Below are 23,139 nucleotides of genomic sequence, written 5' to 3'. Positions count from 1 at the left end.
GAGTCGGCGGAGCTCCGGGAGCCGGGACAGTCACTCTCTGGGCGGTGGGGCCGGGCACAGCCAGCGCCGCCCCCCCTCCAGCCCCCACCCCGTCCCGCCCTACACGCCCTCGGAAGCACAGGCTCGCGGCGCAGCGCTGGGGGGCTCCCCGGCACCCCAGCCTCTCGTCCCCAGCCCGCAGCACATCCGGGCCCCCCTTACACTCCAGAGGCACCAGGAGTTGTCGCAGGGGGGCCTCGGGAAATTCCCTGGACCCCTGTGCCAGGAGGTGCCCGGTGTGCCCGCCCGCCACCCCCCCCCGGGGGCGGTGCCCGGGGGCGCTGCCCCATGGAGCGGAGAGGCGGGCGCCGTCTGCTCCCGGAGCCGTGACCCAAGTCGGAGCCGTGTGTCGCAGCCGCCCCGACCCCCGCGGATCATGCGCCGTCGCCCCTGGCTCGCCAGTCCAGCTGGGCTGTGAGCCCCCCACTCCCCGCGCGTCACGGCCCTCGCGCCATGGGCAGCACCCACCCCTGCCCCTGGCTGCGGCTCCTCCGACCCGGGCCCCAGCCGCGGCCCGCGCTGTGCGCGCTCCTGTTCTTCCTCCTGCTGCTGGCTGCCGCCCTGCCCAGGTGAGCCCTCACCTTATGCTCCGCCCTCCTGGAGAGCTGGGACCCCCAGCCACAGGGGCCTCTGGCGCTCCTGCTGGGGCACGGGACCCTGGAAGGAGGGAGGGACAGTGTCGCAGGAGAGTTCTGGTGCCCAATGAAAGTGCTCTCAGAGGAGGACGTTGAGCCGGTGACAGAATATGGGCAGTCCAAGGAGACGGGGCAGTGCCCAGCAGAATGATGGCTACTAGAAGGGAAGGTGTGTGTGCACGGGGGGCGGGGAGCAAGTACCAAGTCAGAGTTCTGTGCCGGGGGAATGCACCCCACCCCAGGAAGTTCCAACTGTCTTGCTCCACCTTGGAGATGGCCCACAGGCAGGGACAGGGGTTGGGGGCTGGAAGGGTGTAGCCCAGGCGGGGTCAGTGAGAGACTGCAGGTGGACATGTTCAGTGCATGTGTGTGTATGTGTGTGTGAGTGAGCCCAGAAAGCTATGTTGTGAACAGCAGCCTGCATGTGCACATGTGAGCACTCCTGGGTGAATGTGCAAAATGAGCGTGGTGTGTATTTGTGCGTCTTTGTCCATGTGTGTGACTATGTCTGATGAAGTGTGCATGTGTGTCGATGTCCTGGGTCTGGGTGTGCCCCTCACTGTGCAGAAGCGTGTCTTTGAGACTATGACCCTCTGCAATACGTCTGTAAGAGCCTTCTGGGGAAGGCGGTGCATGCGAGCAGCTCTGCCCAGGGGTGCACTTACTAAATACGGTGTGTGCAGCCATTCTGGTCCTGTGCGTCTGCACACGTTACCCTGGGCAGGCGGGCAGCTCGGTGGGTTTTCTTGGAAGTGGTGAGAAGGTCAAGGAAAGGAGAATGCTCTAGGGGCACACTGACAGGCCCAAACCTAAAAGGCAAAGGGTGAAATACGGGGACTATGGCCTTGGGGACAGACTGTGTACGTTTAGATGGGGTCCTCCTGGTCCCCCACTCACTCACCCACCCCCCTCCCGCACACCTGCAGGTCTGCACCCAATGACATTCTGGGCCTCCGCCTCCCCCCGGAGCCCGTGCTCAACGCCAACACCGTGTGCCTGACGCTGCCCGGCCTGAGCCGGCGGCAGATGGAGGTGTGCGTGCGCCACCCTGATGTGGCGGCCTCCGCCATCCAGGGCATCCAGATCGCCATCCACGAGTGTCAGCACCAGTTCCGGGACCAGCGCTGGAACTGCTCCAGTCTCGAGACGCGAAATAAGATCCCCTACGAGAGTCCCATCTTCAGCAGAGGTAGCTGCCCCTCATCTTGCCCCTCTCCCCTCTCCATCCAGCACCCCCACCTCAGAACCCACTCCCTCAACCCCCCCCACCCCCAGGCAGACAAATGGGTCAGATGTGGCTCCCGGCTGGGCTGTGTGGCCCAAGGGTGACAGGTCCCATGCCTGAGAACTGGACTCATGGGTTATCCTGTCCTGTCATTGACACTGGGTATCTCAGGCTCAGAAATATCTGCATCTGTGATCTGCCTCACTTTACCCCCTACCTAGCATACAGCATTGAGGTTGGCAAGCCTGTGAGTAATAATAAAGTGCCCAGAATCAGCATGAAGAGGGGTTGGGGACTTTTGCCAAATGGCGTAGGTGAGGGAAGCCTGGGCAGGTAAAAGGTCTGTGCTCCCGAAGAAGCTCTTCCCAGCAGGGTACACCACCAGCCTCTGTGTTAACCTCGCCACCTTGGAGAACTCTCTGAATCAGAGGTGCTGGGTGTGTGTGTGTGTGTGTGTGTGTGTGTGTGCACATTCTCGCCCTCCTGCAGCCCAGCAGGCCTAGTGGCCCTGCCACTTCCCTTTTCCCTCACAACTCAGAGAACCTGAAGCCCACTCCTGTCCCCCTCCCCACCGCTGGATGATCCAGGTCTCACCTGGGCAACCCATAGAATGGCTTGGGCTGAAGGTCAAGGGAGGTTTTGTCACTGGGCCCTGCTCAGAACCACCTCCCGTGTTGGTGTCTCAGGCCTTCAGTCAGGTCTTTTGGGGAAGATGGGGTCCTGCCCCGTGGATGGGCCCAACTGCGTCCCCTCTCAGCTGTTTGGGTGGGGTAGTGTGGAGACCCCGCTCCTTGGGACTTGTCCAATTCTCAGTTGACAGTGGAGGAGGAAGGAGGCGTACCCTTACACCCTTTGGGCTTGGGACCTGAGGCTTCTGGGAGAATCGGACTCCATTGTACCCCGACTTCAGGGAGAACTTAGAGAGCCACGGCCCCTCCCTTTTCATCCAGACCCCTCCGACCTTTCCCTGGGCCCCCAGTCAGGGGCCACGCCGGTCTCCCCCAGCCCATCCCCAGGCCGCCCGCCCCGCCCCCGCGCGCTCTCCCTCCCGCCTCCCCCGCGAGCCCGGGGCGCTGTTTCTCCCTGGCTGAGCCCAGCCCGACGCGTGTGGCGGCATGCAGCCGCGAACTAATCCCCTGCGGGCCGCGGCAGACGGCTCCCGGGCCCAGCCGTGCTGCTCTCAAAGGGGCGCCCCCACCCGCGGCCCTGAGCTCCAGCCCCGCCCGCTGCGCCGCTCTCCGGCCTCCCCAGCCCTCCGAGCGCGGCGGGCGCGGACCCCGGCTGGCCGGCCCCTCCGGCGCCCCGCCCCGCCCCAACGCCCGCGCTGGCGGCGCGAAGCGACAGGCCTCTGCACCTTTCCTGCCCCGGCCGGGCCGGGCCGGCTCTGGTCGCCGCCGCGCGCCCGCTCCCACTCCGGGTTTCTAGGTCATCCGCGTACCCCGAAGCCTCGGTCTCCCTCCAGCGCTCGGGCCCGGCGGGGAGGACACCGTTGCCCTCGCTTCGGTTTCGCCCTCTGGGGACTCGGGCGGGCGCTGAGCTTCACACCCCTGTCCTTTCCGAAAGGTCAAGGCAAAGCAAGCTCTTTACCCCTCCCGGGCCTCGGTGTCCCCTCTCCCCTCGGGCCCTCCGGTCCCCTGTCATGAAGCCAGGCGTCCTAGTGGCTGCGCCCGGGGAGGCCCGCGAGGCCTGGTGGCGAACGCGAGGTTTTGGACACGGGGGGCGAGCTGCGAGCGGTGCAACCGCGCGGGGTTGGCTCGGCGCCAGGCGCTCCCGGGTTCACCTGCAGTTTAATAAGCGGGAGGTGAGCTGGGGGGACGGGTGGGGGGAGAGGTTAGGGGTGGAGGGGGAGACTTGCCAGGGCTAGCCGGGCGGGGCGGCGCCCCAAGCGGGGAGGGGGTGGGACAGCGGCTCCTGTCCCGGCAGGGAAGCTGGGCTCCTTCCTCCGGCCTCAGAACAGCGTCGTCCCTCACCTCTTGGGCTTCTGCTCCCGAACTGCGACACCTCATTTGTACCTCTCCCTGAAGTAGGGGACTCTGGGCTTCTGGAAGGAAATCCCACTCCTCCCTCGAAGAACCTCCATTCTGCCCCTCCCTTAGGCCACATCCCGTTCATTAGTTCCTGGTCCGTCTTGGCCTGTCGCCTCGAGAACTAGCTAAATTTAAGCCCCGTGGGATCACTGTTGGTGCACCCAGCCCGTAGTCTGGGGCCCTCCCAAATTTCACTTCTTTTTAAGCTATGGATTGTCCATTGTGGGGTCGGGTGACCTCAGTTTCTCCCAGGTGGAGCAGCGGGATGCAGAGCCCCATTCTGACCCAGGCCGCCAGTGGGGATTCTGAAGGGGGTATTTTGCCATGTTTAAAATAGGGACTGCTGGGAGACGTGCGGCTTCCATCTTAATGCTTTTACTGTCATCTAATTGTCCTCCAGGTGGGTTGGGCTGAGGGGGTAGGGTTCTAATGTGGCACAGAGGAAGAAAGGAAGGAGACTGGCAACCCAGAGGAGGTGCTTGGGAAGGCGGGGTTCGTAACAGGGCTTTACCTAGCCAAAGAGAGGACGGGGGTAGTGGTGCCGGAGCCTGGGACTGGGGGACCGGGAGAGGGGCCTCTAGGGGGCTGGAGTCAGAAAAAGGCTGCGACCTAAGTGCCAAGGGCACTGGTGTCCCCAGCTGTTTGTTCTAGGACCCAGAGGGTTGGTGCCTGGGTGGGTGGGGTGCTGGGCAGAATGTCAGCTGGAGGGGAGTCCTTCCCTGGAGGCCCAGAGGAACCCACGGGTCTCTCACTCAGGGTGCAAGGACCTGCGGGAGATTTGGGGACAGAGCTGCCTCAGACTGGACCTGGGCCCTGGAGTGAAAGGAGATGAGAGGACAGAGAGGGGGGCTCGATGGAGGGAGTGAAGGACATTCAGGGAGCAGCTCCTGGAGGTCCCACGCAGTTTAGGCACGCCCTCCCTGCAGCCCAGACCTATTCGAAAAGAGGGTGTGTGAGGCCCTGCAGCAAGCCAGGGTCCCAGCGCAGGGGCAGCCAGCAAATTAGAGCCCGGCCTCTGTTCCCCAAGGCCCTGGCTTGCTCTTCTCCCACCTCCCTTTTACATCCATGCTCAGAGAGTCTTGGTTTTATGCCTACGTCTCGTCTCCAGGCTCGGGGTATGTGGTAGCACTCAGTGGGGACACAGAGGTACAGACAGTCATATCCCAGGGTTACCTAAGGTCCTATCAGTCTAATGGCAGCCAGTAAATCAGCCACCACATACTACGTACTCGCTGTGTGTCAGGCACTTTTCTAAAGCCCTTTATCTATACTTTAGGGCCCTCAAACAGTCCCCACTCAGTCGGTCCTGTTATTATCCTCATTTTACACATGAAGCTAAGAGAGGATTAGTCACACAGCTTGTAAGTGAGCTGCAGAAGCAGGGCTCCGGTGCAGGCCAGCTGACTAGAGATTGCGCCCAACCTCTGTCCTACCGCCTCCCCCATCACCGTGTGCCCAGAAATGAAAGTGATGCACGCGCACACACACACCCCTACCCATGTCTGAGAGAACATGTAGCCACAATTCTCATAAGTGTTCCCATATGCACACAACTCTCCTCTCTCAACCCAGGTACACGAGCACGCACAGATTATTTGCACAGGGGGAATGGAGACCAGACCTCTCACCTTCCCCGATTCTTTGATTCACATGCACAGGACTCGAGCTTCTCTGGACCCTCCTGGTTTCCCCTGGTTCCCACTGGCTCCCGAACCCCCTCTCCTCCACACTCCCCTACCCTCCAGACCTCCTCCCACAGTCCCTTCCTGGCCGTTGGCTTCAGCCTGTAGCAGCAGCTGACTCCACTTAGATGCTGGCAGTCCCTGTCCCAGATCAAAGGCAGGGCGGCTAATTGTGCGTCTTAACGAGCCCCCCCCCACCAATGCTCGGGGCAGCCCAGCTGGCCGTGGCCCCACCCTCTCCCCCTCCAGCTGGCCAGATGGCACAGTGCCTGCGTCTGCCCCAGACAGTCGGGGCCAGGACCGAAACTGGGGCCCTGAATGGGAGCTGGGGGCAGACCCGGGGGGCTGGACTTCTCTGAGGCCTAGATTCTCAGAAGGAAAGATGGCCACACAAACCCTGCCTGGACACACCTACACGTGGCAGCTCCTGGAGTCCAGGGGACGGTTTCTTTTGCTGCTGGAGGGTAGGCATGGACGTTCCTGCAGGCTGTGGGCTACATTTCTCCAGATCCTTCCAGCCCGCCTTGAATGTAACAGAGCCTGGAGGATGGCGGTGGGCCCAGCACATCCCCCTGGACCAGCCTCTCTCTTTTTTGAAAAAGTAATTTCTAGAGAGAGGGAAAGGAAGGGAGAGAAACATGGATTGGCTGCTCATTTGCCTCTCACATGCCCCCAGCTGGCCTGCAATCCAGGCATGTGCCCTGATTGGGAACTGAACCGGTGACCTTTAGGTTCACAGGCCATCGATCAGTCCACTGAGCCACACCAGCCAGCGCTGGACCAGCCTCTTGCTCTTTCCTGGTGCCATGCACAGGCAAGGCCATGGGAACTGGGAACTGGGCTACCTGGGTTTCTCATTCAGCAGCAGGTCTTCCCTAGAGTTAAATGTCTCTCACCAGAAAGTTGTCAGGCCTGGGAGTTGGGTCCAGCTTCATAACCCCTGTGACCTTGGGCATCCCTTTATTGCACTGTGTGTGTGTGGTGTGGAGATTTCTGAGACCGGGGCTGCCTCTGGAGGTCTGAGTATTGCCATTCATCCTAGGAATGGGCTGATGACCGCCTCAGCAGTAAGAGAAGTGTTTCGTAGTTCCACAGACAAAAGGCAATGCATATACACAGGCTGTGCTCTCCAGCTGGGGTCTGCCCTCCTCTTCCCTGGGCCCCACCTCCCAGAGCAGTGCCTGTTCCTCTGCGGCTCCGCCGATTCCCAGAACCCCCTTCGAAGGCCCCATCCCCATCCCCATCCCTTCCTGTCTGCTCCCAAGATGACCTGAGCTGAAATAGATAAGGAGGGACAGTCTGCTTTATGGTTTCTGGTGGCCCAGGTGACTTATTCTAGACTGGGTCATGAGCTTCTAGGCTCTGTCCCTGATCAGGGACACTAAAAACAATGTCCAGAAACTATAGAAATAGTGGGTGAGGTCAGATAGCAAGAAGTCCTCAATAATAGCTAGGGTTTATACACTGCTTATTATGAGTATGGTATTATTTTAAGCACTTTAAATTTAGTAACTCATTTAATTCTTGGAACAACAATGAGACAGATAATAAAATAACCCTGTTTTACAGATGAGAAAACTGAGGTACAGGGAAGGCAGGTCTCATAGCTATTGGCATTTAGTAAGTGGAAGAGAACAAGATTTGAACCAGAAATCTGGCTTTAGAGTTCATATTCTTTTTTTTTTTAAGATTTTATTTATTTATTTTTAGAGGGGAAGGGAAGGAAGGAGGGAGAGAGAGAAATATCAATGTATGGTTGCCTCTTGTGTGTCCCCTGCTGGGAACTGGCCTGCAACCCAGGCATGTGCCCTGACCGGGAATCAAACCACGGTTGTTTGGTTCGAAGGCCCAAGCTACACCAGCCATGGCTAGAGTTCATATTCTTAACTACTACTGTGTATCTTTTCCCTTTTTCTGTTGTTGCTTTGGCTGGGCAGGAAGAGGTGGACAGGCCCTGAGATGCAGATGGTGAGCATTGGGGGCAGGAGCAGGCTGGGGTCTCTGTCCAGTCCTGGTCAGCTCTTCAGGCCTGTGAGTCCTTCCAGAGTATGCCCTCCCAGTCCTTGGCGCTGGGCTAGAAAGACCCAGAGTTTTTCCTCTGGACCTCTGACCTCTCCCAAGGCCATCAGTCTCTGGCCAGGTTTGGGCTTCCTCAGCAGGTAGAGTCTCCTCCTTGTATGTGGGCTATTATTGCCCTTGGCTTCTCCCTTTGCCCACGTAGGTTCAGAGCCTGGTCAGAAACTTGTACCAGAACCTGCTCCTCACTAGTCCGTTCTCAGATGCAGAATAAGCAAGAAGCAGCTTGTGGGTCCAGGAGCCAGACACTCCTCTGCAAATAGGCCTTCCTCTGCCACAGTCCCAGACATACCCGGGCTTTCCCAGAGAACGGCTCAGGCTGGGCACACCAAGGAGGACAGCAGTGTCGGCAAGGCAGTGGCCAGGCTGGTCCAGCCCTGAGCCCCTGAGAGTGGCTCATCAGGGAGTCTTCGTGTCCCCTGGGCATCCCAGGAGAAGTGTCTGCCTTAGCTCCCCTCCCCTCTCGGTTTTCAACACTACTGTGTGTTTGACCCCTTGACCCCAGCACCCCTGAAACAACCTCCGCTGACCTAGACTCACCCCAGGTGGCTGGGTGGTGACCTTTTCAGAGCAGACTTTCAGGGGTGTCCCGTGGACAGCAAAGGAGGAAACGCTGCTGGTGCCTTTCTCTGCCTCTCGCATCTGGGCCTCAGAGCGCGTTCTGGGGTGGACCTGAGGGGGCACCAGGCATCAGTCTTGAGCCCAGGAACTGTAGGCGGACTCCAGCTCCTCTGATTTACCCTTTTGCCCCTTACCATTTCCTACAGCCTGGGATTCTGTGGCCAGTAACTTATTCTTTTGGTTGCATTTGCCTTCTTTCTGCAGGCGTGTTGTTAAAGTGCAACTTTCACATGAGAGGTAGTCGATGAAGTACCTGATCTTCAAAAGAATGTTTCCCAGATACTTTCTGTCCAACGAGAGAGATGCGGACACAAATTCTGAGCTTGCGAGGGGGTGGTGTTAGTGAAACGGAGAAGGGAGTGCAGAAAAGGAGACCTCTGCCACTCCAGCCTCTGTGCTGAACTTCCGATGTGATTTCTCACCCCCTTTGACTCTGCGCCCTGTAACAGACCTTCCCCCAACACTGGGCCTCCGTTTCCGGACTGTATGGTAAGAAGACTGAGTAGGGAACTCAGAGGGATGGGTTGTCTGATCAGAGTCTGTGTTTCCTGAATCTCTACCCGCAGGTTTCCGAGAGAGTGCCTTCGCCTACGCCATCGCCGCAGCCGGCGTAGTGCACGCGGTGTCCAATGCCTGCGCCCTGGGCAAACTGCGGGCGTGTGGCTGCGACGCGTCCCGGCGCGGGGATGAGGAGGCCTTCCGTCGGAAGCTGCACCGCCTGCAGCTGGACGCGCTGCAGCGCGGTAAGGGCCTGAGCCATGGGGTTCCCGAACACCCAGCCCTGCCCCCCGCCAGCCCTGGCCTGCAGGACTCCTGGGAGTGGGGTGGCTGTAGCCCGGACGTGGGCTTTGGGGAACGCTTCTCTAAGGACTTTCTGGATTCCCGGGAGCCTCACCGAGACATCCACGCACGCATGAGGCTTCACAACAACCGAGTTGGGAGGCAGGTGAGAGCTACCTTCCCTATCCCCTTCCTCTGCGCCAAATCCCTCTGCCAAGCCCTGCCCCCCACCCGGCCCCCAACAACCCCCCCCAACCTACCTCTCCTCTGGGGACCACAGGGCAACCCTAACTCAGCAATTTTCTCATTGTCCCTTCCTAATTCAGTGAACAAACATGCACTGAATACCTGTTGTGTGCTAGACACCTCGTCAGGCCTGGGGACAGAGGGCAGAAACAGCCTGTGCCCTCATTCACTGGCCCTCTGCTGAGCAGCCTGCTCTGCCCACTCCCTCTGGGAACAACGGTGAAAGACAGGGTTGCAGGCAGACCCCAGGGCTTTCGGCCGGGCTCTGCCACCCTCTCTCCTCCCCTTTAAAGTGGGAAGTTTGGACTGGATTACCTGTGAGGCCCATCAGCTCTAGTGTTCCATGACTTTGTGACATCCTCTGCTGCGCCCCCTCCTCTCCCAACCTTTCTGTGCAGATGGGGAACTCCTCAAAGTGCGGTTCCCAGGGACTGCTGTGGAACTGTGCTCTAGGCTCCCCTACCCTCAAATGTTCACACTAACTCAAAGGTCTCATTCATTTGAGAGAGAGAGAGACCAAATGAAAGTAATAGTAAACTGGATTCACTGAGTGCTTACTATAGGTTAGGCACTGTTTGGAGCACTCGACTGCACACCAGCCTGTTTAATCCATACAACTTCCTGTTGACAGTACTATTATGAACCTCAGGTTAAGACATAGAAACTGAGGCACAGAGAGCCTAATCTTGCACGAGGGGGTGTAACCAGTGAGAAAGTGGTAGGGGCAGGATGCAGCCCCCCGGGCAGCTGAGCTCCGAGGCCGTGCTGTGGTGCTTACAGCGCAGCCCATTCTATGTGCACACCCACACTAAGGTGCCTCCTAGCCCTTGTGGTAGTTCAGCACCTTCCTTCCCTGATTACTTGGCCTCCACCCCTTCTCTCGCCCCGCCAGGCCTGCTCAGGCCTCAGTCCTGGCTCCCCCTCACTCTGGCTGGCACCCTTTCCATCTCACTCCCCTTTCTCCTGGCCTCTCAACCCAGGCTGGTTCACCTTCTCCTTCCACAAAAACTCTCAGCTGCTTCAGTTCTTCCCATTCTGACTTAGAGGTGAGGTAAACTGAGGCATGTCCGCCCTCAGGTCCAGCCCAGCGCCCCCCCCCCCAGCCCTGCCCTATCCATACAGCTCTCTCCCCAAGCTTCAATACCATCCCAGCCCTACCAGCAGCACCTCCTCCTCCTCCTCGTTAAACTGGTTAATTAATGGCTGCTGCCTGTGGGAAGCAGATGTTCTGGAGCTGTTGGCCAGGGCAGACATCGGGCTGGTTCCCACGTGGTGCTGACACCGCAGGCGTCAGGAGTCCTTTAAAACTTGGAGGACGGGGTCACTCTCTCATGGCCCTGATGCCCAGGTTGGGGGGCTCAGGGCACTGCTCTCCCTGTCTGAGGGTGTTTCTGAAGTGGGATGGTGGGAGAGAAGGGTGGGATCAACTCCCTCTGGGTCCCGGGTGAGGCTTCTTGGGGAGGAGACTCCAGAGCAGGTTGAGAGCGGGCAGGCTGTGGGCAGGTTCCCTAACCACCCCGTTTGGAGGTCTGGGAACCTCTCTCCTTTCAGTGGGTGGAGGGTCTGGCTCTTTGGGGTCTCTTCCCATTCTGCATTCAAGGAAAGCCCTTGGGTCCTGTTGGTTTCCCTGTTTTCTAGGGGGGAACTGTGGCACTGGGCAGAATAAGCCCCAGCTAGTATACTTCGGGGGGGAAAGGGTGTCTCCCCTGTCCCTCCCGCCTCCTTAAGCCTCAGGAGCTTGCAGGGCCCAGGGAAGGAAAGGGGCTTTCTCAGACTCCCTGCAGCCGAGACTCACAGCCTGGAGCAAGGCCAGAGGCTATGGGGGTGGGATGTAGTGGGGGCAGCAAACGCCAGCTCTTGGCCCCCACCGAGGGATGGAAGGAGAGGGAATTTCCCTGAGGATCTGGGATCCCCCCTCAGGAAGCAAGAGCCTCCCGCCCCAAGGGCCCCCTGCAGGTGCTGAGAAAGGCGGGCAGGAGAGGAGGGGGAGCAGGAAGGAGGGAATTCCCCAAGGGCCTGGCCTGGTGGGAGGTGGGTGCCAGAGCAGCAGAGGAGCAGGCAGATTTCTTTCTGGACAGCCTGGCTCAGGAGGTGTGCCACCCCGTCGTCCCCCAACCCCGCTTCGGCCTTAGCTTTTGCCTCTGTTCAATGGGAGTTGGTTCCAAAAGCCTCTGATTCTCACAGGCCAGTGTCTTGTGTTGGAAGGAGGGCTGTGGGGCTGGCCGCAGGCGTTGCCTCTCACCGTGCCTCCCTCTGCAGACGGTGATGGAGAACATGCGGCGGAAGTGCAAGTGCCACGGCACTTCAGGCAGCTGCCAGCTCAAGACGTGCTGGCAGGTGACGCCGGAGTTCCGCGCGGTGGGGGCGCTGCTGCGCAACCGCTTCCACCGAGCCACGCTCATCCGGCCGCACAACCGCAACGGCGGCCAGCTGGAGGCCGGCCCCGTGGGGGCACCCTCTGCGGCCCCGGGCGTTCCCGGGCCACGCCGCAGGGCCAACCCTGCAGACCTGGTCTATTTCGAGAAGTCGCCCGACTTCTGCGAGCGCGAGCCGCGCCTGGACTCGGCGGGCACCGTGGGCCGCCTGTGCAACAAGAGTAGCACAGGCCCGGACGGCTGCGGCAGCATGTGCTGCGGTCGCGGCCACAACATCCTGCGCCAGACTCGCAGCGAGCGCTGCCACTGCCGCTTCCACTGGTGCTGCTTCGTGGTCTGCGAGGAGTGCCGCATCACCGAGTGGGTCAGCGTCTGCAAGTGAGCGGAGGGCTCCCCTCCCTGAGACTGGCCCTTTCTCTGCAGCTTGTGGTCTTGACAGAGTCACTTTGGCTCCTGGGAGAGGAGGCTGGACCACTAAATCTTATAGGAACCTCCCAGCTCTGAGGGTCATCAGGTTTGCAATCACGGAAAAGTCTAGACTTCATCTTCAGGGCTGATTTGCCTCTCCACTCTCTGCCCCAAGCTCAGACAGCTCAGCTGGGCTGAGAACCGCCCCACACCCTAGGGCAGTGTCAGCCAGGCAACCCCAGGCCTGTCTCCTTTCATCCCCTCACCGTTTCCTTGGAGTGGGAGGGAAGGAATGGGAGCGGATTACAAAGAAGAAATGGACATAACTGGGCCACAGTAACTCTAGAGAGGCCACAGACACCCTGCCCAACAGGCCTCTGCCCCTCGTCATTCAATGAACAAATATTTATTTTGCACTCGTTGTGGCCTGGTGCTCTTCAGGCGATAAGGTGCTGGGGACACAGATGTGAATAGAAGAGACAGCACCTGCCCTCTTGGAGTTTACATGCTGGCGGGGGGGAGTGGACAATAAACAAGTAAATACACAAACAAGGTCATTTCGGACAATGCTATGTGTGATGAAGAAGCTAAAGCAGGGTGGTGGATGTAGAGTGATTTCGGGGGAGCGGGGCTCCTGTGGATAAAGCCACTGGGTTTTCCAGGAAGGCCTCTCGGAGCTGTGATACTTATGCTTAGACCCCCCACGAGGAAGAGAGAGCCATGCACATGGAGGGTAAGGGCTTCCCAGGGAGAAGCCATGTGAATGCAAAACTCTGAGAGAGGCCCGTGGAGCTGGAGTGAAGAAATCAAGGGGCAGATGAGTAGGAGAAGAGAGGGGTGCAGGGCAAGGGTCACATCAGGTGTCCTAGGCTCTAACAAGTGGGGATTTTGTTTAAGAGGAATGGCAACCTTGACAGGGTCCTAGGCAGGCGAGTGTCATGGTCCGATTCCTACCTAGATCGTGTATGGGGGGCTGGCTGAAGGGGGACACACTGACAGCAGGGGAGCCACTTAGGAGACTACAGCTGTCTTCCACACCAGAGACGGGGTCTGGACTGGATGGAGGCAGGGGATGTTGACAAGGCGCTGGATCAAGAGCCCTTGGTAGCAGTCCACCTTGTTCCTGAACCCTCTGCCACAAGCCAGAGTGAGTGGCAGTGCCCAGCAGCACCCAGCAGCCGAGACAGGAGGCACTCTGAGAGGAGTAATCCTGGGCAAGACCCAGCTCAACCCAGCCCAGTGCCCCAGGGAGCAGGTGGGGCTAAAGGTGCGGCTGGGAGAAGGGTGGCGGGGGAGGGCCAGGAGACTCACTGTCTGGATTTTGGTCTCTCTAAGTCCAGGCAGGGGAGGAGAGGGGGGGCGTGTAAGACTGGGGGGCGGGGACATCCTTCCTGGGCCTCTTGCACCCCCAGATCCCCAACCAGGATGCCCTCGGCAGGTCAGCAAGCACATTCTCCCTGCCGTATCTCCATGAGAGCACTGCTGAGCTGGTTCAGTGCCACACTTTCCTTGGCTCTCAGACCTGATGTTTTTCTGGAACAGACCCTCAAGGAGGAGGAGGGTGGTAGAGAGGAAGGTGGGAGCAGGACCTTGGGGAAAGAACACTTCCCCTTCTTCATCCAAGTCTCCTGCTGTTCACACCTGGGGATCCTGCTGTCTGCCTCAGTTCACCCTAGAATGGCACCCTTCTTGATCAAGCAGACAAGGACAATGTCTTATTCCTCTCAACTGCCGGCCTACCAAAAGCCCCCATATTTCCCTAGCCCTCTTCCACATCTCCCTGCCCCTGGGGAGGCGTGAGGAAGAAAGGAGGCCCCCCAGCTAGGAGATTTGACCCCACTTTGTCCTCAGCTGCTTCTCCTCCAGTGTCTGCGTCCCAGCAGCTTCCAGACATGGCCTCAGGCAGCGTGGCCTTCCTTCCACATGCTCAGCCCCTCTGCCTCTGTGGAAGACAGGGTTTCTCTCCCCATCCCCCCAAAGACAGCCTCACAGGCAGGTAGGCAGGCAGGTGAGAGTCCCCGGGGAGGAGGGGTAGGCAGGAGCAGCCAGACACACCTGCCTCATTCCTTTCCTCTTGTTCACCCAGGAGAGTGCTGTGGGGGCTGGGTTCCCTGCTGTCCCCTCCCAGGGAGGAGGAGGCAAGGGGTGGGGGAATGGTGGCCCGGGGAGGGGGACACGTCCATCCCAGCAGTGTCCACTACGGCATTAGCTTCAGCCTCAGCCTCCTCTGCCTTCCGTGCTTGAGGAGGACAGAGCTGGGGAAGGAGAGACTGAAGAGCGTGGGTACAGGGTCAGGGTTGAAGTAAGGAGGCTGCAGCAGCGCAGAGCATGCTGCCTCCAGCGGGAGGGGTGGGTGGTGAGGTGCGGCCGGGGGCCAGACGCTAGTCCTGTCAAGTCGCGGTGATCTGACACATGCTAGTCCGACCTGTGAAGGAAGAGAGGAAACGCCGGGAAGGAACAGATAGGTTGTTGCGCACCCCCATCCTCTTTCTGGGCGTGAAGCGGACTAGAGTCCTGGGGCCAAAGCTGGAGCCCTATAACCCAACAGGCAGGAGTGTGTGGGATTGGGTAAGGGCCCTGAAGGGAGATGTGGAGGTGATGAAGGGCAGGAAAAGGGGCCCAAGAGGCACTGGGCATACGCACACTGACTGAAGGGCGAGGCAGGACTATTTGCGCGACTGCAGATAGGAGCAATGGGCTGAGGTCAAGTGGGACCGTGGAGGTAGATGGGAGGAAGAACTTTCCAACAGCTCAGAGAGGACCAGAGTTGCGATGTGGAAATGAGAATGGTTGGACCGGAGAACATTCAGAGGAGAAGGGGACATCTCCACCCCCACCACTTTTCACCTTGATGGCCACCGGGCCATCTTCTCGCAGGAGGAAAAAATAGCATGGTCTAATGGAGCCTGGATGGTCCCAATGAGAGGAAGGGGGAGAACTAGTAGAGAATGAGGGTGGCGGACAGATCGGCAGGCAGTGGTGGGGTTAAGGGTCAGGGAGAAGCAGCCAGATTGGGGTGGGGACCAGAACCCAGTCATTCAGCTTTATGGTCGCCCAAGAACGGAGGGTTGGAGAAAAGAGGAGGCTTCGGCAGATGCGGAAGGGCCCTGGTGGTTGAGAAGCAAGGTCAGGGGCACCCGCCGCCCTATCCCTCCTTCCCTGGAATTAAGGTGCCCCCAGCTAGCCACCCCCCCCCCCGCAGGGGCCTTCACGTTGGAGTTTGGCCAGGCCCTAGTCGCAGTCCCCCTCCTCCCTTTCCACCCCCACTTCTCATGTGGTTGCCGGCAGCTGCCTGCGGTCGCCCCAACCCCTGCGCTCAAGGCACGGGGACTTTCCAACAGGGGAAAAAATGACTTAATGAGAGTGGGAGCCGGGAGCGGGAGGGACAGGTCCCTGTAATCACCGCTCGGCTGTTGGGCCTGCGCGCCTCCGGGGCCTACCCCAGCTTCCTGCTGCCAGCGCCCCCCTCGGGCTCGCTGGGAGGGGAGCACGGGCTGGGACAGAGGGTATCCTTTTACACGTTCCAGGCTCTCTGGGGCTCTCCGGCTGCCTTTGCTCCCTAGGCTTATAGTGCTGGGACACCCCATGATCCCTCTCTGGACTTTGCCCTTGAAGTTGGGGAAAGGCAGTCTCCAACAGGAACCAGGGTCCTCTGCTGGTGGATTAGAGGGGTGACAGATCTTGAGCAGAGCTGAGCCCTTTGCCGCTTCGCGACTGCGCACTTCGAAACGCCCCCGGTTGCTGTGGCAACCAGGGCAGTCGAGGTGTGTCCGTAGGGCTGGGAGGCGCCCCCCCCGTCCCCCCCCCACCTTTTTTCGCCGCCCTCAGGGCCAGGCCCTGGTGCTGCGGTGCGCGGGGGTGGGGGTGTGCCGTTACCATGGCAAGGGTGCGCTAGTAGGGCACATTCTTCCCCAGGGTGGGAGCGCCCTAGGGATACGAGAAGGGGGGGTGACGGGGGTGGCAGCAAGAGGAGGGGGGGGACGAGACTAACCAGGACTTCTGGGGTTGGGCTGGGAAGTCTGGAAACTGACCCCCCCCCCCCGCTCTCCGGAAACGTTCCGCTCCTCGCACTCTCTCTGGGGTTCAAGTCCCCCAACTCTTCCCCCACCCCGGTTTCTGGAGAAGGGATCCCCGACTACCCACCCGAAGGTCTTTTGGCTTCCTCCAATGATGGTGTCTCCGAGCTAAGTGTCCGTCCCCTACCTCCCCCTCAACATCGAGCGGCCCAGACTGCCACCCAAAGCCCTGCAATTAAGCCCCTCGGCTGCCCCTGCGCTGCCCGCCGGTTCTCTGCCAGGCGGGGCCTGCACCGCCAATTACCACAGCGCGCAGCAGCTGATTACTCCGGAGTCCGGGAAGCGGCCAGGGGTGGGGACAGCAGGCAGGTCTAGAGGGCGGCGGCTGTCTGGGGTTGCCCCCTGACCAGGGTCCTTAACTGGAGCTTCGAGTTGAGGCCTTCTTAGTCCAACTTCTCCACGCCAGACTATATGGAGAGAATGGCTCTACTAACTGTTGCGTCCTGCTGTGCCTCAGTTTCTCCTGGAATTTGCAACGAACCCAGGACAGGGAGATTTCTGTGATGTTGGAGTGTCTGAAATCAAGGCCTGGGGACTTTAGAAGCTCAAAGCCTTCAAAGCAGGCCCTCCTTCCCGCCGCATACGGTCGCGTGGGTCTCTCCAGGCCCTGGGCCCCTCCGGGTGGACCCGACACTGTCTGAGCCAGCCCCAGAGCCCCTGCCAGCCCAGACTGCACTTTTGTGGGAATCTGAAAACGGCGCCCCCTCTGGGCGGGAAGCTTCCCTTTCTGACCCACCAGCGAAGGCAATCTGGGCGTCTGCAGAGCACCGACGATGGGGCGCTGTGCCACTGCCCTTGCCCCCTGTCATCCCTTCTTCTCTCTCTCCCTGCTTGGGGTCTGCAACCGCTAGGGTAGAGCTCTTTTCTCCCGCGGTCCAGCTGTTCACATCTGGCAGGCAGCTGCGCGACCGGCCCACTGAGAACTGCTGCGGACCCAGCGCCCTCTGTTGGTGAGGAGCGGCGGCGTTCGAGCTTTTGAGCCTGGACCGCCCGCCGCCCAGCGGTCCTGGGGTCTCGCTCTAGTTGGTGGGTTCCGGTTCCACCATTCAGCGCCCCTTGCACTTGGGTACAACCCGCCCTTTGCAGAACGTCGCTCCCAAGCCTACTGGTTTAGGCCCGTTGCATTCCGCCGGCCGCAGCCTCGCTGACCTTCTTTCCTCCTCTGCGAGCTTAAAATCTTGTGCGGAGTCTTAACCATTCCCCACTTTCCCGTCTTTTCTAGTATTCCCGGCTTCCAGGGCAAGTGCTGCGGCGCGGTCTCTTAGAGCCCAAGATAAAAGTCTGCAAATAGGAATATGATTACATAAATCACTGCCCATATGCTCAACAGAATTCCTCACGGCGTCCTTAAAAATGAAGTGGTTGAAGTATATTTAGTCACTGAAACAGCGTTTGCTCTATCTGGGTGTGTGTGTGTGCAAGATATAAAATAGCAAGGGCAGGATCCCTCCTTTACTGGAACAAAAATTACAGATTCTTTTTTGCATTTAAAAAGTCTAAAATAGGCAGCAAAATGCTAACAGATTATTTTTGGATGATAGGATTGTAGGTGGTTTAAAATTTGTCTCTTTTTATTTACACTTTTCATTTGTCTATAATGAATGTATATTACTTAGGTGTAATAAGAATTCCACGCCCAGGATAATTTTGCCCAAAATGTGAGCATCGAATTATATCATTAGAATGTACTGAATTTAAGAAAGAACTCTTTTGACATGGACAATGGTGTGGGGATTGCCTGCAGCAGTGGGGAGGGTTGGGTGGGGTGGGCAAAGGGACAAAAATCAGGACAACTGTAATAGCGTAGAAAAGAAAATATAATTTTTTAAAAAAGAGAAAGGACCCCTTTAAAACTAGGAATTAGGGGGACCTGACCCTCTGGCAAAAGCCGTATGATTATTAAGTCACTGGGATTTTCCTCTTAAAGTCATAATGATTGTACTAAAAGCGGGTTTCCAATGTCTGAACCTCAGGGCCCAGAAAACCCAAGAAGTGTTAGAAGGGTCTTCAAATCCATATATACATCAGTATTGTTGTGAACGGAATAGCTGATTTATTTTCCATTGTACTGCAAATGCATAAAGATGCTTCCATATAGAAAAACATGTAAGTTTAATGCCCCTTTCTCACTCTGAATCTTCTCCAATGTCTTTGCAACAGTGCACATTGTTAATTGTCTTCTCCTTGGACATATTCAACCCCTCAGTACACATATTGGATGTTACACTGCCTGGCCCTCCTCTCATTTTCTATTGCCTCAAGAGTTTCATTCACTCTTGCCATCTTTCTTCTTCTTCTTCTTTTTTTGTAACAGAAAGTTACAATAGTACAAAGAACTTTCCCCTCCCTGAAACCACTTGATAGCAAGTTGCCTACATGGTGCCCCAAATCACCCCTAATACTGTGGCGTATATTTCTTACAAATAATGACATTCTCTTACATAACCTGATACAGTGCTCACAACCAGGAAATTAACATTGATATGTTAATACTCACTGACCCCCAGACCTTACTGGACTTCCATCAGTTGGCCAGTGATGACAGGATCCAGTCCACAATTATTGACTGTATTCAGTTAGCAGGTCTTTCCAGTCTTTTTCAGTCTGACACAGTTTCTAAGGCTGCCTTTACTTTTATGATCAGGACAGTTTACAAGACTGCAGACCTATTATAAATACAATGTCCCTTAATTTGGATTTATCTGTAGTTTCCTCATGATTAGATTTGGGTTATGTACTTCTAGACAGTAATATTACAGACGTGAGTGTTTTACTCACAGCCTCATTATTTATTTTCATGCTCAAAATTCCCCAGATTTGGCCAGTTGTCAAGCTGGCTCCTGTCACTATGATTCTTTGAGTACTTCCTTATTTTCTGGCACAAGATGTTCTGAACCCATCTTATACTTTCTTTGCTCCAGCTCTGCACTCAGCCATTTCTCTGAGAGATCTTTGCTTCTTTTAATGGGGAATGATATTTAGAAGTCAAAATCTGAATCTAAGTGTGCTCATTGTTCTTGGGATATCAGTGCTTCTAGGGCTCTCAGTGCACAGTGCTGGAAAAGCACACACGCATTTACATCTGTCTGTCTGTCTATCTAACTATCTATCATTTTTCAGTCTCTTTATGTAGAAAATCATGAGTTCAGATGACAACTTCAATTCCAACCCAACACTACAGGACTTATTCTAATTTCCCCCTTTCTATTTGCATAACTTCCTTCTCCCTTCTTGTTGGAATAATCCCTTTGTAATAACCTGTTCCCCACCACTGCTGCTACCCCCTTCAATCCCCTCCTCCCATCTTGGCCTTGATAGCTTTGCCAGCCAATGTTCCCTCTGCCGTCACACAGATGCTTTACTTTGCTTGGCCCCACATCACGGCTTTTGAGCTAAATTATTAAGAAAGTCAGGCAAGCACGAAGGCTAAAAACAATTTTTTCAAGAGAGACAAGCTCTCTCTTGAAGCTTTAGATATAATTCTCAATCCTCTCTACTCAGTAAATGGTAACTGCTCTCCCAGCTATTCTTGTTAAAAACTTCGGAGCCACTGGAACCCTCTGTTTTTCTGACACCTTATAGCCAAACCATCAGCAGGGCCTGCTGGTTCTCCTTCAGTTTCTGTCTAGATTCAGGTCATGTGTCACCGCCTCTACGATTGCCACCCTGGCTCATGCCTCCATGGGTTCATGATTTGAGTGACAGCAGTCGTCTCTGCTTCTGCCCTCGCTGCCCCCCATCTATTCCATATACAGTAGTCTGAGTGATCCTGTTAAAGTACTAGTCATAGAGTGCACCTCCTCTACTCAAAACTCTCCGAAGTCTTCCTTTCTCACTCTGAACAAGAGCCAAATTACTCACAATGACTTACAAGGCCCTGCATGATCTGGCCCCCAAGACCACAGTCACCTCGTCGCCGCCTCCTCCTCTCGCCCTCATCCATTTTGCTTCAACACATTGGCCTCCTGGCCGTTCTTTGAACAAACCAAACTCTCCTGTCACAGGCCTTTGTAGTCATCATTCTCTCTGCTTGAAACGAGGTCTCTCAGTTAAGCACTCTCTTCATTCAGGACTTCATTCAACTATCTCCCTACAAGAGGGGCCCTCACAGATCATCCTGTCTGAAAGAGCAAGCTGCTTCTCACACTTACCTCGATTTATTTTTCCTCCCAGCACACAGCACATATTCGCTATGTTTATGTGTTTGTTTACCCTCTCTCTCTGCAACCACAGTGGCAGCTCCATGAGAGCCAAGGCTCTTTCGTCTTTGTATTTCTATGGCAAGAAGGATACTATGTACATAAGTAAGTACTTAATAAATATAAGTGAATTAGTGAATGAATGATTTTGGAAGTGACTGCCAATCTGTCTTTAGGCCCAGCCTTCCTTTCTAGGATCTTTCTTGAAGTTCTGGCTGCCAGCTACATGTTTTGCTGGGTATCGGTGGCTCCACAAACTAAAGTTATGTTAAGGCAGTTTCATTATCTCATGTATGTATTTGTTCATTTAAGGACTGAGACTTTGTTTTGTTACTTTTGTCTTCTCACAGCCTAGGACAGTGGCTGACATAGAATAGCAGACATTTTAGAAGTTGTTGAATGAGCGAGTGAATGATTTCCTCCTCCAAACTAGTTCTCCCCGACTTGCTTCTTTCTCTTTGCAGCGTCATAATTTTCCTAGTTATTAAGGCTCAAAACTCCTGCCAACTTTGACTCTCTTCTCTTCTCTTTTCTATATTCAATCAGTGGCCCAAACATGCCCTTTCTCCTACTTCACTGGTACTGATAATATTGTAGTTCTCATCACACACCTCGGATGTCACACAGCCTCCCAGCTGGCTTCTCTCATTTCTGTTTTTTCCTCATTAATCTATCTCTATCAGGTTTTTCTGTTATTCTCTTCCATAAAGTGCTCCGATCATGTTATTTCCTCTGGCTGAGGCTTTCAATGGGCCTTTGTACCAATCAGTGTTCTTAATTGCAAACAACATAAATGAACTCTGGTTCACTGAAGCAGAAGAGGAATTTACTGGAAGGATAGCAGAAAGTTGCAGAATTGACAAGAAGCCTCAAGAAATAGTTCCTACTTCTTGGAACTAAGAGAAGCTAAGCAGCCAGAACCTCAGCCAGGTCTTGCCCCAGAAGCAGCCTGATTAGGGGGCTGCCCCTGGGCTCTGGGGGCTGCCTCTCACACAACCACCACCACCCTCAGATCTGGCTCTTGCTGCCTCTAGGATGAATGATAAACAGTCCCGAGTGGGGTCATTGATTTGGTACACTTTGGAAGTCACAGTTCTGTGACCTTCCTGCCAGGGGTCAAGGGAGCAAATATCTGAACTCCCACTAAAATTTCCATTAAGGAGAATCTTCCAACATAGGAAGGAGGCTGATGTTGGATAGCTGATGACCCTGCTATGTACCCACGTACAGGTTCCTGGGCATGTCATCAAAGTCCATCACCACCTGCCACAAATGGTCGTTTCCCTCTCCCTTTCATACCATGCTCCACTGGAACAGGACTGCATGCAGTCCCCTAAGTCGATCCTTCCTGCCTCGGTCCCTGTAGCAGCTTATCTCCAAAGATCATTGACCCAAACTTCCTGATATTCACACCTGTGTATCATCCACTTCCTTTGAATCTGGGCTGGACCCGTGATTTATTTTCACTCATAGCATGCTGTGGAGGTAGTGCTGCATGACTTCTAAAGAGAGGTCATAAGAAGTTTTGCAGCTTCTGCCTCGGCCTCTTAGAGTGCTCACTCTGGGAAAAGTCAGCCACTGTGTATGAGGTCCACGTACCCTGAGACCACCTAAGTATGAGGTGGTCTCATACTATGAGGAAACCTAAGCTAGTCATATAGAAAGACTGTGTGGAGAGAGAAATGCCTGGCCAGTCTCCATCTGTTCCAGCCAATTTAGAGGAGGTGCCAGACATGTGATTTTAAAAGGCCATCTTGCACATTCACCCTGCTTGGCCTTCGGTTGACCCCAGCCCTAGCCTCCATCTGACCCCAAGTGAGGATTGCCAAGCTGAGTGGAGTCAACCCATAGGACTGTGAGAGATAATAATAATTTGTTATTTTAAGCAACTAAATTTCGGAGTGGTTTGGTACACAGTAATAGAATACCGAAACAACCCCTTTGTGGTGCATGTTTTGCTCTCTCTGGAATGTACCCCCACTGTCCTACCCTACCCACATACCCACTCATATCTCCTCTTGTCAAACTCCCTCTGCTTAGTGTGGCACAGGGCAGAGGAAAGAGGCAGGCTTTGGGCTCAGGCTATGGAATGGAAGGGGTTGAATCCTAATTTAGTCTCTCATTATTCCTGTGACTTTGGACAATGTAATTTCTCTGAACATCAGTTTTTGTATCTGCCATATGGAAACGAACCCCTATCTCCTGGAGCTGTCTTGCGGAGTGTATGTAAAATATCTATGCACCTGGTCTATTTTAGTCCCATTGAGTTGGTGGCCTTTAGGACCTTAAATGGTACTCCAAGGTCTAATTCTTATCATGTATGAACTATATGGTTTTGGACAAAGTCCTTACACATCTGACCCTTTCCCTCCTCACACGTAGCAGGGGTTTAATGGTAATGTCTGTGTAATGGGGCTTCTTGACTGGGCCAAAGACTGGGTTGGCTCCTGGTGTTAGACAACACTGCCCCCTCAAGGCAGAATGTCAGATTCCTTAAACCTGCATGGCCTCAGGTGTCCTCTGGAAGCGGATAAAAACCATGCCCACAGTTGGTGGAAGCCAAATTGCAGGGAAGAACAGTGGAGGGCCCCCGAGCTCACCCCGCAGAGTGAGGAAGAGTTTTTCATGGAAGGGGAAGGGGTACACAGAACAGAACAAAGGGAGGAAAGGTGTGAGGCTGGGCATGGCCATCTTGTGGCTCAGCATCCCCATCCCCTCCTCTGCCAGGGCCTTATTTCATTTCTCCCTCC

At 55.9% G+C, this 23,139-nt stretch overlaps 1 protein-coding gene across 1 annotated transcript; it reads left to right on the top strand.

Moving 5' to 3' along the window:
* The first annotated feature begins 305 nt into the window (after positions 1-305).
* Positions 306-12,650, top strand: WNT10A (Wnt family member 10A). Its single transcript, XM_037155477.2, has 4 exons — positions 306-608; positions 1,601-1,863; positions 8,872-9,251; positions 11,591-12,650. Exons 1-4 carry the CDS (start codon positions 493-495, stop codon positions 12,086-12,088), a joined length of 1,257 nt encoding a protein of 418 aa, XP_037011372.1. The 5' UTR covers positions 306-492; the 3' UTR covers positions 12,089-12,650.
* The last annotated feature ends 10,489 nt before the right edge of the window (positions 12,651-23,139 follow it).

This window comes from Artibeus jamaicensis, unplaced genomic scaffold, assembly GCF_021234435.1.
Source record: "Artibeus jamaicensis isolate MK-2021 breed Jamaican fruit bat unplaced genomic scaffold, CSHL_Jam_final contig_1015, whole genome shotgun sequence".
NCBI lineage: Eukaryota > Metazoa > Chordata > Mammalia > Chiroptera > Phyllostomidae > Artibeus > Artibeus jamaicensis.
Note: the sequence above shows the minus strand (reverse complement) of the source record. Positions and strands in the feature narration are given on the sequence as shown.

Excerpts from the sequence above, each read along its gene's own strand:
- WNT10A (XM_037155477.2), top strand. The coding sequence starts at position 493 with ATGGGCAGCACCCACCCCTGCCCCTGGCTGCGGCTCCTCCGACCCGGG. Across the intron at positions 609-1,600 it reads CTGGCTGCCGCCCTGCCCAG|GTCTGCACCCAATGACATTC; the intron begins GTGAGCCCTCAC and ends GCACACCTGCAG. Across the intron at positions 1,864-8,871 it reads GAGTCCCATCTTCAGCAGAG|GTTTCCGAGAGAGTGCCTTC; the intron begins GTAGCTGCCCCT and ends CTCTACCCGCAG.